The 15647-nt window shown below is 39.9% G+C and overlaps 1 protein-coding gene across 1 annotated transcript in view; it reads right to left on the bottom strand.

The window, feature by feature from the left end:
- The window catches only part of ezh2 (enhancer of zeste 2 polycomb repressive complex 2 subunit), a 17692-nt gene extending 2690 nt beyond the window's left edge, over positions 1-15002 (bottom strand). Inside the window, exons 1-16 of the mRNA XM_042510862.1 lie at positions 14656-15002; positions 11770-11893; positions 8249-8377; positions 8044-8163; positions 7651-7771; positions 6937-7116; positions 6165-6270; positions 5755-5918; positions 4759-4856; positions 4384-4621; positions 3503-3669; positions 3041-3176; positions 2229-2354; positions 1894-2072; positions 793-888; positions 255-336 (exon numbers count right to left, since the gene is read on the bottom strand). Of these exons, the coding sequence (XP_042366796.1) occupies positions 255-336; positions 793-888; positions 1894-2072; positions 2229-2354; positions 3041-3176; positions 3503-3669; positions 4384-4621; positions 4759-4856; positions 5755-5918; positions 6165-6270; positions 6937-7116; positions 7651-7771; positions 8044-8163; positions 8249-8377; positions 11770-11886 (2059 nt within the window). The 5' untranslated portion in view covers positions 11887-11893; positions 14656-15002. The remainder of the gene's footprint in view (positions 1-254; positions 337-792; positions 889-1893; positions 2073-2228; positions 2355-3040; positions 3177-3502; positions 3670-4383; positions 4622-4758; positions 4857-5754; positions 5919-6164; positions 6271-6936; positions 7117-7650; positions 7772-8043; positions 8164-8248; positions 8378-11769; positions 11894-14655) is intronic.
- Positions 15003-15647: the final 645 nt, after the last annotated feature.

The raw sequence follows: 15647 nt of genomic DNA, 5'->3' as shown, positions 1-15647 counted from the left end.
TTTTTTTTTTTTAAAAGAGAAATCAAATCATTTTGCTCAGTTTTCAGAGGGTTAACTAATTATCACTTTGTTAAAGTTCTCTAAAGTCTGAACATGAATGCATAAATCAAACAAGACCTGAAAGCTCACTGACAAAAGCCTCAATCAGGCTCTGTGTGTGTGTGTGTGTGTGTGTGTGTGTGTGTGTGTGTGTGTGTGTGTGTGTGTGTGTGTGTGTGTGTGTGTGTGTGTGTGTGTGTGTGTGTGTGCTGTACCGTTATTGAGGTTGAAGAGGAAGCTGCACATGTATTTGTCGTAGACTTTCCCTCTGCGGTCGGCTTCATCCTGAGAGATAATCTGCGAAAACCACCACATTACACATTTCTCCACACATTTAAATGTTTTAGTTTTGTCAGACCATATTCAGCTAAAATGATATTTTTTTTAGAGTCAGATTTGACTCTTTCTCAGCTTTTATTACTTCCATTTTTAAATTTCTTTGCATCACACTGCGAGGTTTACTAAATGGAATAAACTTTGCATATAGAATATCTTTGGGCAACAAAACAAAACACAAGGCTTTTTTTCTTGTTATTTCTTTCAAAACTGAACACGAAAATGCAGCTGAAAAATATGAGTCACTTGTTGGCTGCAGAAAAGCTTTAAATTATAAAAACACACAATTCTAGAGTCAAGTTTTCTTTAGACTTTTAATATTGTGAGATGTTTCTCTCTGTGCTTGATCTGAAACGAGGTAAGTTGAGCTCTCGCGTCTCTCTGTCCCAACAGAAAACAGACACGGTGAAGTTTTACCTCTCCACAGTACTCCGAGATGAACTCGTTCTTCTGGACCGGCTCTTTGATGAAGATGCCCCAACCTGCCACGTCTGACGGGGCCAGCAGCAGATGCTGAGAGACGGAGAGGAGAATCAGAGTGAGCAGTTTGAGCTTGTGACATGCAAACATACAAAATCAAACACAACTGTTCAAAAGCTTGAATGTTTCCAGCTGTGTGAGAAGAATACTCTGTCTGAATTAGGGCTGGGTGATGTGGCTTTACAACAATAGAGATATTTTAAGGCTATATTGTGATATACAAAATATATCTCCATATTTTTAAATGTCCTTTGAACTACTGTTAACTACTTAAATACAAAATTACTGAACAAACTAAATAAAGCTGAATACACTACTGTTATACGAACATGTAATAAAATACAGTTATAAAGAAGTTAAAATATATATATACAATGAAATAAATAAAAAAACAGTATTGTTATTGTTAAATAAACCAGAGTGGGACCCATGATGCTTTTATTTTGAAGGACCTGGCTCCTGTCACCACAGTGCTATTAAACCTGATGATTTATTCGCTGTAAGCTGGAAACAAACTGAGCTCAACAGTTCAGATATCAATAGTATTTGCAAATCACAGTGGTGCTCAATGAACACAAAATGTCACTAAACAGTCGGTCTGGAGCTCTGCAAAAGCCCTGCTCTGTGTGTGTGTCTGTGAGAGTTAGAGTCGTAGCAGAGAACCGAAACGTCGGTGGCTTATAAAAATAACGTGCCAATGTGTACTCGATGTTCATGATAAAGTCATCTTAAATATCACGCGAGGAACGAGCCGCAAGACACTTTGAGCGTATCTTAAATATCACCCACCCCTAATTAAAGGCTTTTCTAGGTTAGAGAACAAATTCAAAACCAAAGTACACACATTATTATTTCAAAGGAAAACAATACAGAAAATACTGAGGGAAAGAAGGGAAACATCTAAATAACAGCTGATACCAAACTTTCCAACAGTAGCGTCAGTATTGGATTTTTTGCTACTGAGCAATGATGACTTTGCTCAAAACATTCAAGCGTTGTACACACGCGTGATTACGGCACTAAAATTTGGTTTGTTACCTTCTTGGCGCCTCTCTGAATGGAGCAATTCTTGCAGGACACGTTCTTGCTGTCCCAATGTTCGGCGGCGCCACAGGTCAGGCAGAGGTCGGGGTCACACTCCCTCACGGCCAGGTAGCAGGGACACTGCTTGGTGTTGCACTGAGCTTTGCACCGACAACCTGGGAAACGGTTCTGACCTGCAGCCACACGGCGGGAGAGCAAAGGTATTTTATTTTTAATTTCTGCAGAAGAAGAGCTGCGTCGGTCAGGTGTGTGTGTGTGTGTGTGTGTGTGTGTGTGTGTGTGTGTGTGTGTGTGTGTGTGTGTGTGTGTGTGTGTGTGTGTGTTCTTACACTCGGAGCTGCACTGGCAAAACTTCTCGCAGAAGTTTTGAGCGGTGACGCAGGGACAGGAGGAGTCGCAGGGCTGCCGCGGGTGGTCACACGGCTGGTAGTTATACACGTGATTAGACGAGCCATCTGTGGGTCAGAAGAGACGCAGACTTTTAAATATTATTGTGTTAATATTTAGCTTTTCAGCAGCTCAGTAGTTTCCTCTTCAACCTTTTAGCATTCATTTTAAATAAGTAATAATAAGCAATTAACTCTAAACATAAATATGGTAATTAAGTGGACTTTAAAATTCATTTTAGATAATGTAAAAAACGTAGTTAGAACAAATTAACTTGTACAGGTTAAAAATTTGTTTTACTTTTTAATTAAGTTTTTCACATTGTTAAAAATGAATGGACTGTTTTCATAAGTAACAGTAAAAATTAAATTGGTCCAACAAATTTTTCCACATTATTTAAAGGAATTTTATCATATACTTAATTACTATAATTATGAACACGGTTTATTCCTGATATATTACTGCAACTAAATTTTTTCACATCATAGGTTCAGATGTCACTCAGTGAGACAGAGGGACAGCCGCAGTAGTTTCTATTTATGAAATTTTGTCTGCTGGATAGTAGTTAGTGTCCTTATTGTGACAAAATGGTGTAACTATTCTCTTCTTGGTGATTTTTATAAATGTTACTCTGTAAATATTATGACATTGACTATAAATCGAGAATTTTTTGCTGATTTTTTAAAATATGTTTTGTAAATATTATCATGTTTTTTTTCTGTTTCCTTCTGATATTGCTGAAATGACCTCTGACCTTTCTTCAGCTGGATCTTCCTGCAGTGAGTGGCCCAAAGTCTGTGTTTCCTCTTCTTCTTTCTCGGCGGCGTGTCCTCGTCTTCAGCAGGAGCACGAGCGATGATGCTCGACTCCTTGACCCTGAACTCGTAAACCTGCAGGATCGCGGTCAAGATACGATTTGAGACTTCAGTGTGTCAATAAAGAACTTGTATTTATCAATTTTGTTCGGCTGTAAAAGATTAAACACTAGTGTAGTATGTTTTTGATCTAATGTTTCTTAAGAAGTTTCTTAATCGGTTTGGTGGGAGGTTTTTAGCGACAGCTGTAAAACTTCTCAAAACATTTGATGTATCCTTAAATTCCACGACATACCTGAATTCTTTCACCCATGTTTTCAACTATCCGTGAACTACGATAATAAAAGTCTGATCAAATGAAGCGAGAGCAGACAATAAGCTGTAGGTCCCTGAAGGCTCACCTGTCTGCAGGTCTTGGTGCCGATGAGCCGTGCGATGGCGCAGAAATTGTCGTAGTACGTCCCGATGAGAACCCTGAAGAGAGAAGCTTCGGCCCCGCTCCAGTCCACCGCCTCGGCCTCACCGGTCAGCTTCATCTTCACTGGAGTCTGACACCGAGAGTTTCCCTCTGAACACACACAATATGAATCACTGTTGTGACTTATAATTATGATATTGGACCGGTCTTCATGCATGTGTCCTAAATGTAGTCCAGATTGTGTATTTGAGTGTAATCAGTGAATTTGCAGCTCAGCTCCTACAATAAGTCTAAAATACACTGTGGAAACTAAATAGTTACATTCAGACTGTTCAGGTCCAAAAATGCTCCATTGAAACCCATTCAAACTGACATTTTTGATCCCACAGCCATCAGAGCAGAAAAACAGGACTTGTATTATTTCTGGGTGTCATTCTGGGCTTTTGACTCTGAATTTGTCATTTTGACTATTTTCCACCTGATGAGGTCATTTGGAGAAAATACATGCAATTTCCACTAGGTGACCTGTTACAATCAATGCTGATCACATTTCCCCAGCTGATCACTGACATATCCCAGACTGTCATTATTAAAAAAAATCTACTTAGCATGGACTATATTGAAAACAATTTATTTTTGTGTGTTTTTTCATCTAAAAACATAGTGGCATCATGACAAAAGCCTAGCATTTAAAGGGTTAAAATTCTGCAAATCAATGAATATTTGATATTTATGGGGAGGACTGATGAATATTTTGTATTGCCTGATTTAGTGTATTTTGTGTGTAGAGCGGTGTGAGTCTTAGTATTTGACACGATTATTATTAAAAGTTTATTTATTGCTGTTTATGATCAGAGTTTGTACCTGAGCTGCTGGTGTTCTCGTCCTTCTTGTCTTCGTCGTCTTTGTCGTTGTCTCGCTCGTCCTCTTTGCTGCCCTCGCGGTCGCTGTCCGTGTCTTTGGTTTCCGAGGAAACGGTGGGGGTGCTGGGCCGGCTGTTGCTGTTTGGCAGTCGACCGCGGCGGCGGCCCACCGTGCGTTTGGAAGGCGTCTTGGCTCGGTCTGCGACCACGCCCGCGGGGTACTCGTTCACCATCCCATCCTGAGAAATCACAGCGAGACAGCAGTAAAGTAACACTTATATTAAATATATAAAAAGGGTTTTTTCTTTCAGTTTTGTCTGATAGGCCGGCGAAAGTAGAAGCAGCAGGCATTTACCCTGATGATAAGTTGACTCACCTGTACCAGGTACATGTAGCAGTCGATGCCGCAGGGTTTACTGTCCACCAGGTTCTCCAGGTTCTTGCGTTTATACGTGTTTGGAGTTGCATGGAAAGCTGAAGGTCATGACATGGAAGAGTTTTTTGCTGTAAGTCTGATGTGAACTTTACTGCCAACAGACAAGTTTTCCAATGTTTGACATTAACTTGACCAAAAAAAACCCCCCAAAACCCTGAAAAAATACTAGTGTCAATATGCTTCGTAAAATGATGCTTCATATAAGATTCACACACTCTAAAAACTTCAGCTTCATCAGAAATCGAAACTAAAAAGGCCAGTTAATCAACTTCACAGTCTGTTCACAGTGATGTGCTTTTGTCAACTGGGATGCAAAAATCTGAAGTTTTCTCCTCTGACAATTATACTCTGAAAATTGCATTATTAGTAATACTGAAAATAAATCCTGGCTTTAATTTATTTGATCAAATGTGACATAAATTAATACTTTTTAAAATGTGCTTATTTATTAATTTGCTTTTGTATTAATTCCATTATTTATTTACCTTCCTATTTAATTAATGAATTAATCTGTTTACATTCAATGAACAAGAAGAAATGCATAAATAAGACTGGGGAAATAAATACGGAAAACAGAAAGGGAAAATAATAAATTAATTCAGAAATGAATAATGTTCTTTTGTGCTTTCACTAAAAAAAATACTATTGTACATTACATAAGTGTAAATTTAAAAAAAGAAGCAAATTAAAACAGAAATGTCATTTATCATTTAATCGATTTCTACATTTACTTTTAATATATTTTTTGGGCACAAATGCATATTGATTTACGAATTTATGCATGTATTTCTTATTTTGACAGCTTCTGCCCTAAATAGTTTGAATGATAATAAATCCAGTATATGAAATTTGTGCATCTTTATATTTTTAGACTTAATAATGATGATAATTTTAATGTGTGTGTGTGTGTGTGTGTGTGTGTGTGTGTGTACTAACGGTGGAGGAAGCAGTCGTATTTGAAGCAGCGTCTGCAGAACAGAGTGTGGAAGGAGTGCAGGCTCTGTTCGCGCTGAACGGAGCGAGCGTTTGGACCGTCGATGTTCGGCGTGCACTCTGGGGGCAGCGCACCGGGCAGCTGCTGCTCGGTCAACTCCTTGTACCTGAGAAAAAAAAAACACACACACACAGAGACACAGAGACACAGACACACACACACACACAGGTCAAAACTTGAAGAAATAAACTAATGGCAAAAGTAGTTTACTGAGACACACACAGCGCAGTTGTTACTGATGTCAAAACTGTATGATGGCGTTGTTTCATTATTATTGTCTCTGTATAGATTTAATGTGTCCCTCTGTTATTGTCACAACATTAACACACTCACACAAAACAAACCCACTTACTTCTCTTTGAGCTCCTCAGTGGAGCCCTTGTCGGGGAACATGGAGGAGATGGCTTCGAAAATCTTGTCAGAGGGAAACTTCTTGCTGCTGTCATTGCTGGTTCGGCCTGGAGACGACAAATCAGGGCACAAAACACACTCTTCCTTAAAACACTGGCTGATGTCACTTCTCTCAATCCACTATAGATCATAGATCATAGAAGAGCTTAGAAATGTTGTCCAGCAAAGAAATAGTAGATTTTTCAGGGTTCATACAGACTAAAACAAGTTAAATGTAAGTCTTATAAAGAATTTTTAATGCTTGTTTGGAATATGATGTTAAAACAATTAATATTGTACCTAAAAAACAGCCTTTTCCGCTCATAATGAGCTTGTATGAGTCAACTCGGACTTCAAAGTGATAAAAAAATGACAAAATGATCACTATTAGCCCAGTACATGTGTCACAAAACAGTCTATAAACAAGTTTTATTCAGTAATTTCTTTTAGGACATCAGAGGCTTTTAGGAGGTGCCGGTTTGCAACTTTTATTTTTAATTTTCTATCCCTTGTAATGCTTAGAAGTAAAAATGATTAGTTTCTGGCTGACAGTCTAAAGTGACATTAAGAAAATATTTGGAATTGTGATACCATTAAACCACAAATTTTTATGAACTTGTGTCTGTTTTTATTTGATAGTTTTCATTATATCTTGTCTTTATTGTAATTTTTTTTTTTAAAAAGGGAGAAAAATGTCCCCCTGATGATCCCTGGGACCTCAGAGACAGACTTACTCTCACTGTTTATGAGCCCGTCTTTGCGAGGGTCCTCTGGATGCTCCTTGCCGTCACACATGTCCATCTTGTCTACCTTGAAGTCTGGCTCTTCCTCCTCCTCATCGTCCTCGTTGTCGCTGTACTGTGACAGAGCGTTGACCAACTCCACGAATATTTCATCGTTGATGAAGCCGCACTCTGCAAAACAAAACACATGCATCAAATGGCTTCATACCACAGTAAAGTTTGTTTTCCCTCTTACGTTGTCTCTGTTGTGTCGGATGTCACAGTTAAAAGAAAGATGTACAAGAAGCAAAACAACAAACAGAGTAAATATTTGTCCAGCTTTGTCTGAACTGAATACAGCATCATCCAGAAAAGCTGTTCCACATCAAATATGTGCAAGCGTGCATTGCTGGATTCTGCATAATTCTACTGTTTGTCTTACCAATGTCTTGGACTTTATATACAGCAGAATAAAGTTTTGTCTGATAATCTCCTAAACTCGTGAATCCTTCACATACACTGGAATTCTTGCATTGCTTAAAATCTTCATATAAGCGCTTTTTTTGTTGAAACAGGATGCTTGAAGTGAAAACAAACTGAAAATTTAGCCATGAAGACATTAACCTGAAAAAAGTTGTCGTTTTACTTTTGATGCAGCAACAGACACAGTTTAACTGCACTAATCTCTGCGTGTCCACTGACCCTCACCTCTGTCTCCGTCCTCACCTCTGTCTCCGTGGACTTTGCCGTCGTAGTTCTTAATGAGCTCTTCTATGAAAGTCCCATCCTGGTCCAGGATCTCGTCTCCCATGTAGGGGATGTTATGGAGCACCGTCTCGTCCTCCACCTGATGCAAAGAACGCAAAACAAACATTTTGCACACACAGACAGCTGCCGTTAAAACTGTCCCAAACACAGATGACACCTTTTCACTTCTAAATCCTAGAAACTTCCTAAAATCCTAGACAGGTCCAAAAATCCCAGAAACATGTATGGGCCGCTGCAACTGGCCCCTGGATTCCTGTCATTTTGCAAAAGTGGCTCCTAAGCGAGGCCAGTTGAGTATCTCTACAGTACATGTGACACCACTGGAAGCAGCTTTTCTACATTCATACACACCATGAAGTTCTGCTGCAGCGGCGACCACGAGTACATGACTGGCACCGAGGCCACGGCGTTCAGGGTCTTCAGGGGGATGACCTGCCTGGGGAACTCAGAGAAGCCGCTGTCCACCGTGCACTGCAGAGAAAAGATGCAGTCAGAACACGCCTTCCTTCATTTCTCCTACGCGTCAGCGTGCTGAGAACGGCGTTTATCCACCAACCTCTCGGGTGCCTCTTAAGGAGCCGACGGACGTCATGATGTGAACCGGCTGGATCCGCCTGGTCTTCCACTCCTGGTTCAAAATGTCGGTTCGCTCCATGATTTTCTGACGGTTGGTGTTGAACATGCTCTGGAAGAGTAAAAAAACAAAAAAATTTAACAGCAAAAAACAAAGGACAGGGAGTGTGTCAGCCAGCAGCCAAAACGTGCCATCACTTGACAGGACGCTGATGTTAGATCGCTCAGCCACCTAAAAACTGTGGTGCTCATTTTTTACCAGTACCGTATGTATCAGGGATGCAGTTCTTCCAGAGCTGATGGGGCAGCATGAACACCAACAGGTGCTCTGGTCTGCTGTTATATACCAAAGCAAGAAGAAGAAGAACGCCTACCAGCACCAACAACAACACTACGTAGGAGACCGCAAAGACTTCATCTGCAGCAACAGCTCTGCCTCGACTCATCAAAAGACACATTCACATGACCTGGTCAGGGCGGGAATATCACGCCGTTATGCCACCTCACCGTTCTCTATATAATGTCTGATCGCAAAAGGGCGGGACAGAGTGGTCTCGCCTCTGAGCTGCGAACGGAGGTGATAACAGCACCGAAATGAGGTCTGTCTAAAACGTAAAGCCAGAAAGACGTGACCATGGGCTGCACCGGCGTGACACTTTGACGACATGTTTATGTGTGAGACCCAGCGCGGAAGATTTAAGAAGCAAATAGAAATACATTTTGTCCTTGATCCTGCTGCATCTTTGGAGTTAAAGGATGAGTCGATTAAAATCAAAATAAAAAATGCAATGAAAACATCATCCCTTTTTTTGGGCATACTGCCACGAGGACCAACTGTCATGAAGGCGTGCTGAACACAACAACGATGGAGGAGAGAAACGTAAATACACTGAAGTCTACATATTAATATACATTTCCTCGTCCATAAAGTTTCATGAAAACACACATAAACATCTGTGCTTGAGGCAGATCATCAGTGATTCAAAATAAAATTCGACTTTGATTTAATTTAAATGTTTTAATAAAAGTGCTTTATTGATAAGTTTTGTTTTTTTTTAGTTTTTAGTTTTGTATTGACTACAAATCCACTAACAAACATTTCTTAAATGCCATATAAAGAGGCCATTGTGTCTAATTATTGATGTATAGAAACAGGCTTCCAAAAGCACCGGCTGCCGGCCAGATCACCTCCTCTTCTCCATCTGGACAGTTTAAGTCTGTTTCATGTACTTTTTTATGGACATTTCTATGAATCCGATCACTGCGTTAAAGACCTCGGTAACTCAAAGGTGTCGTCAGTGATTTTTGACAGAGTAACAAACATAAACAAAGCATTACAGTGACAAAACACTGCTGACGTAAAGAGGAAATGAGGGTTGAGGGATGTTTCCTGTTACTGCTTTTCATGATTAAAGACTTTTTGAAAGAGAGCTGCGTATGGATTTTATTGTCAGGTTGCCACATTAGGGATTTTCTCTTGCAGCAGATTTGCTTAGTTTGAGTGAAAACAACATTATAAGTCAGTTATAATGTAAATCAGTGTCAAGAATTAGTTTTAAACTTTAGCTTTTAAGCCAGGTGCGTAAAATGCTCTGAAAATACAAGAAATGTGAACATTTACCATTAATGTGCAAATTTTATCATCTGTTAATGAAGATCATGTGCTTGAAAGTTCCAGCGCAGCTACTTAATGGACCCTGTGGTGAAGATTGTTTTCACATGTCTTTGCCCACATTTGGAGAAACTGTTTTACATGTGGAAACAACAAAGAGCTGCAGATTTTGACAAACATCTGAGTGAAGTTAATCCTTTGGCTATTGTTGAGGTTACAAGAGAAACATGAATCAGTGTCATCATAAAACCAGGGAGACAACAGAAGACACATCGGTCTTTTGTATTCTCAAAAGGCAAATATGTCTTTGTGACATAAGACACAGGAAAAACAACACAATGACAATTACAGACTTTTCTGTGACTGTAAAATTTAAAAATCTGTCCTGAGACCAACTTTATGAAGTCTACTGGTGTTTTTTGTCTTGTTTTGTCTACTATTTTTTTTATTCTTATTCCTATATTTTAACTTCTGCTCTGTCTTGCATTCTCATTTTTACTGCATGTGTCTTCTGTGTTTTCACTGCCAAAGACTGCTCCGCTGTAATTTTGCATAAGACAAAAAGACTTGAAATAGCGTGTTTGACTGGAGCTGTATTGCTAAGCAACAGCCTGGCTCCATGTTTACTTCCTGTCAGCTGATGTTATTCACACGCACTGCAAAATATCCCAACAGGAAATACAAGGAGCCTGTTTACACCTGGGGCACGTTCAAAACATTTACCGTGTTGCTACAGCTGGACGTTTTGTTCTTTGAAACAGGCTTAAGCACGTTTTCTGCTGTTTGGTGGGTGTGTCAGAGCTATTATCAGCAGTGGGGTTGTAAAGAAAAAAATGTCTGGTAGATATTGTATAGACATTTTTTTTATTTTTAATTCACACTTGTTTTGACAATGTAAACAATATGTTCCTTAAAAAACAAAATCGTTTGAACTGAGTTAACCCCACCACACAAAAAGGCTGTGTGCATGTGCAAAACAACGTAGTGTTCAAACAACAGCGTTTCTATCTGAATACACAATTCACTGCGTTTTGTCAGGGCCTCACACAGCCCGATATTAACACGCGTTTCAGTAGCTGCATTGCCTCCATCTGTTAAAGGCGGGAATATTCAAACGTCCGATTGTGGAGAGCAGGGACAGAGTGGTCTCATGAAATAAGGACAGAGGTGGTAATAGCGCCAAAACAAGGTCTGTGTATAATGTAATGCCAGAAAGGCCTGACCATGGGCGACACATTGTGACGTTTTGACGTGTTTATGTGTTCGACTCACAATGAGATTTAAAAAGCAGCTGTTCTCATCACGGCCAATACAAAGAAGAAAAGCAGACGTAAATGTCCACAAACTGGGAAAACACTGAGATTCAGGAGCTCGGAGGAAGAGACCGAGATCTTCTTAAAATTTCTTCTCAAAATTTACCATGCCCCCTTCCAAAGGCAGCGAAGCTGCACTTGGCACTACTTGTAAAATGTGGGAGTTAGAGAGAGTTTGCACGTCCTCCAAAAAGCCACCACATCCTGCACTGACGACCTGTTACGTTCCTGTCAGGGACGCATCACCTCTACAGTTCATAAGAAATCTGGTGAAATGTCTCTCACACCACCTCTGCGAGCAGTCTGAGTGATCACATCAGGAGGCATCTGAGTGTAAAACATGTTAGAGACGCATAGCATCCAAACACATTTGTTATTCTTTGACATCTGATGGACCAGGTGATTGAAATAAGGCAGTAGTTAATATTAGTACGACTGAATGTATTCAAGTGTTTTGGCTGATCAGATTTTCTGTTATTGTTTCGATTATTCTAATATTATTGAGAGCTACAGATGAGTGTTAGCACTGTCGGTCCCTGTGAAGATCTGCATGGTGTGAAGGTCAGTGTGCGGACTGACCTTGACCTCGTCGGCCCGTCTGAAGCGCTTGAGCTGCCGGAGCCTCATGTACTCAGACTTCACCCTCCTCTTCCAGCAGGCGGGACCCTTCTCCGAGCGCTTCCCTGTCAGCACCATGATCAACCTGCAGAACAAACACAGGGAGGATGAACATTTCTACACACTGAATGCTCTCACATTTCATATTTTCACACTTACTCCACGCCACACAAGGTTATTAAAGACCTTTCAATCCTGCTTGGATCTTCATCTGGTCAAATGCATTGTTATTCAACTTAGAAAAAAAATTAAAAAATCACGCCAATTTGCGCAGGTTTCAAAGGGTTAAAGACACAGCAATAAAATAAAACTGCTTCTATTCACGTAAAACTTTTGCGTTTAAATGAAAACGCTGGTTCAAACGCAGGTGACATGATTTTCTTTTGCCTCTTTTGACATTATCTGCTCTTCACTGGAAGAAGTTGAACAGGAAATCCACTTGTTCACTTTTTTTGTTCTTTAGAGGCGCTCTGTGTGATTTTCAGCAGTCCACGTGTAGCAACCAGACCTATCTGCCAACGCGGGGAAGTCAGTGTGAGTCGCTGCCCACCAGCCCGGCTGGTCTGACTGAGATCTCACACTTTCGATTAGATGTGTCAGACGACTGTCATGGAGACGTGCCGGTAAGCGGTTGTGTCAGGTTGTAAGGGAAGTGGAGGGTTCGACTCGTATGGCTCAAACACAATCTGCAAACCTCAGGCTGAGTTCACATTAAAAGCAGCTAAGAATGCAAATAAAATGGTAAAAAAAAATCTCTCAGCCAAGTCAAGAATTTTCTACTGGCAAGGACCAAGTTATTATGCGCTCTTTCTGCCAATAAGATCTTACAGTTACTCAGCAGCGAGTTTATAATATGCCTATTAATATCTAGTTTACCCTGAATGAACCTGTGGCTGTTTGACGGGACAGATAACAGCTTTCTGGGTCATGTTTCAACACAAAGACCACTTTATTCTTGTGTTTCTTATTAAGTTTGTAGTGTGATGAAAGTGGCTGAACATCACAATAATTAAGTATGATGTTGATATACTTGTACTTTACTTAAATAATTTGATTTTATGCTACTTTTTTCTTCAGCTCCTCTACATCTCAGAGAGAAAAACATGAAAACAGTTAAATGATGCAGTGCTGTACTCTAATGTAAACAGAGGTATACAGTATCTACAATTGGCACACTGGAGTCACTCTGCATAATGAGTACTTTTACTTCTGGTACTTAAAGTGCATTTTGCGAGTAAGACTTTTGTACTTTAAGTTGGATTTGTAACTCAGTACTTACTTTTCAGAGTTTGATATTTCTACAAATACTTAAAAGGTCATATTTATTTCCTACATTTTTATTCTTCATTTCTATTGTAAATGCACATCAGCTCGAAATATGACTTATCAGTCTCATTAATCACTAATAATCGGTATCAGCCCTGAAATAAAAAAACAGGGTCGGTCGACCCTACTTTTTAGCCATGGTGTCAAAAGAAATCAAAATAATTTGTTTCAAAGGTTTAAATACGTGTGAAAGGCAGCAGAAAGCAGCACAATGAAGCTGCTATAATTCTGACTTGTAAAGGGTTAAACCCTGAAACGTCACTTCTGGTTTTACCCTGAAGGATATCATTGGCTATTATGAAGATACAAGTAAAAAACATCTGAATTACACTGGTGTTGTTTTAATGGGGAAAATCTTTATCAACAAACAAATTTCTAGGTTCACACCCCTTTTTCTATCTTTTCTTGATTGATTTTAACTCAACGCTTTCCTCCCTTACTCTTACAAAAAAACAAAAACAAAAGCAGCAAATGTTTACAATATCACACAAACTTATTTGGCAAAACCCCTGATGTGATATGAATATGTATTATTTTTGTTTGTGACCAAGTCCATTTAATAAAAATTTTGGTTTATGTATTAATTAGGGCTGCAAATTGCGAGCACTCTCCTTAATCAATTAATTGGTGAAATTAACCATCAATAAATTATTATTTGAAAATAACATAAACTGTTGCTTATTTCAAATAATACCAAATGTGTTTTATCCGCAGTCAAAGCTCAGTGCAACATACTGCACATATATTTTTTACAGAATTCATAGCCTATTGATTAAATTTCACATGGTTGGTTAAATTCTTGACGACCGATTAATCAATCATCGATAATCATCCCTAATATTGATATTATTATTATTTATTATTAATAATGTTCTGTGTGTAAAGTAAGTTCATTTGTGCCTTCATGTATGTTTGTGTTCTTGTTAGTATGACATGATTTTTATATTAACATATTTCATGTATATTTTGTTAAATTAAGCTGTGGGAAAAAAAAGTTACAGGAAAAAACTTTTAAACTATAATTTAATTTTACTTTAACTTTAACCAAAGTCATTTTCTTGTAAAACATCTCTACTTTTACTCAAGTGTGGCTTTCAGGTGATTCACCCGTCACTGTCGGTTTGTGACAACATGAGTAATTTTGGATGTGAAGAGCATCAGGCAGCTCTCTGGAGGAGCTAGCTACTAATAACAAGCAAGCTAACGGCAGCACACCGACGTCGTGCCAAGTTTGTCCCCCCTCAAAGTGTCTGCACAAACCGTTTCACCGAGCTCCCACATACCACAGCTTCAGCCTACACTCTGTCGGTGATGTTTTCTTCCCAAACAGCACGCTAAAAAACTTATTTAGAAAGGAGGGGGACTCAATCTGACAGGGATACAGAAACTGGCACGACACCCCGGCGAGCTAGCTAACAGTTGGTGAGTTAACAAAGGCGTCCAACAAAAAGAGCACAGACCGTTTGAACCGCGACAAAACCGCCAAAAATACGAGACAGCGACACTGACAGCTCCTCTTACCTGCACAGGAGGCTCCGTCCTCATTCACCGGAGCGATTCGGGGTCGACAGGACGAAACAGTGGCCGAAAGTCGTCCTTTGTGTTGGGGATTAGCCGGGCTAGCTGGAACGTTAGCTCAGCGGCTAGCTAGCGGTTAGCTCGTGAGGAGGGGAGCTGCTGCCGGCTTCACGCGCCCAGAGTCGGCGAGCGGATAAGGAAAAGTCCCGTCCCCAGACTTTGAACCGGGCTTCATATACGACGCGGTGTGTGCGAATGTGAGTTACACCGTTTATTTTTTACCCGCTGCCTGTAAACAACGCGTCCAGTTTCAATGTTTCCGCCTCGGCACCGCTAACGTTCAAACTGCTCTCCGTCTCGCACTCACCGCCCACTACAGCGATTCAAGAGGCGCCAAACGGTTCGGCCAATCACAGGAGCCGACGGTTGGGATTCTAAGTGTGGTGCGTTCTGATTGGTTCGGCTGCGTTACGGTGCCAGCCAATGGGATCGCAGCGCTCAGCCGGGGGGCCCTGCAGCGGGGACATGTGGACAGCGTCTCTTTGTTCTCTCATATGTCAACGAAATAAAAATAAAAACAACCAACAGCCCGTCTGACAGATAAATAACCAACAACCGGACTGCACGAGCTGTCACTGAAACGTTTTAACAGAAATAAATTTCATCTATTTACAGCTCACTCTGTGTTTAGTTTATTTTATGCACATATGAAAGTCTCAATTGTTGTCTTTAACCCTTTGAAACCTGAGAAAATTGTTTTGATTTCTTTGAAAAAAAAATATAGGGAGGCAGCGACGAGCTGCTGTCCAAAGAATCAGCAAAACAAATAGTAAAAAAGTTAAAGAAAATCACCTGAAGATAAGGAAGAAAGACTTAGAAAAAGTGCTCAAAATAAAAGAAATGTATTTATTTGACATATTTTATTGTATTTTTTTCTGTGACATAATTATAAATATGAAATTATTATAGTTATAATTTTGTGGACCATATGTGAA

This window comes from Plectropomus leopardus, chromosome 21, assembly GCF_008729295.1.
Source record: "Plectropomus leopardus isolate mb chromosome 21, YSFRI_Pleo_2.0, whole genome shotgun sequence".
NCBI classification, from domain to species: Eukaryota; Metazoa; Chordata; class Actinopteri; order Perciformes; family Serranidae; genus Plectropomus; species Plectropomus leopardus.
This window is presented reverse-complemented; position numbering and strand designations above follow the sequence as displayed.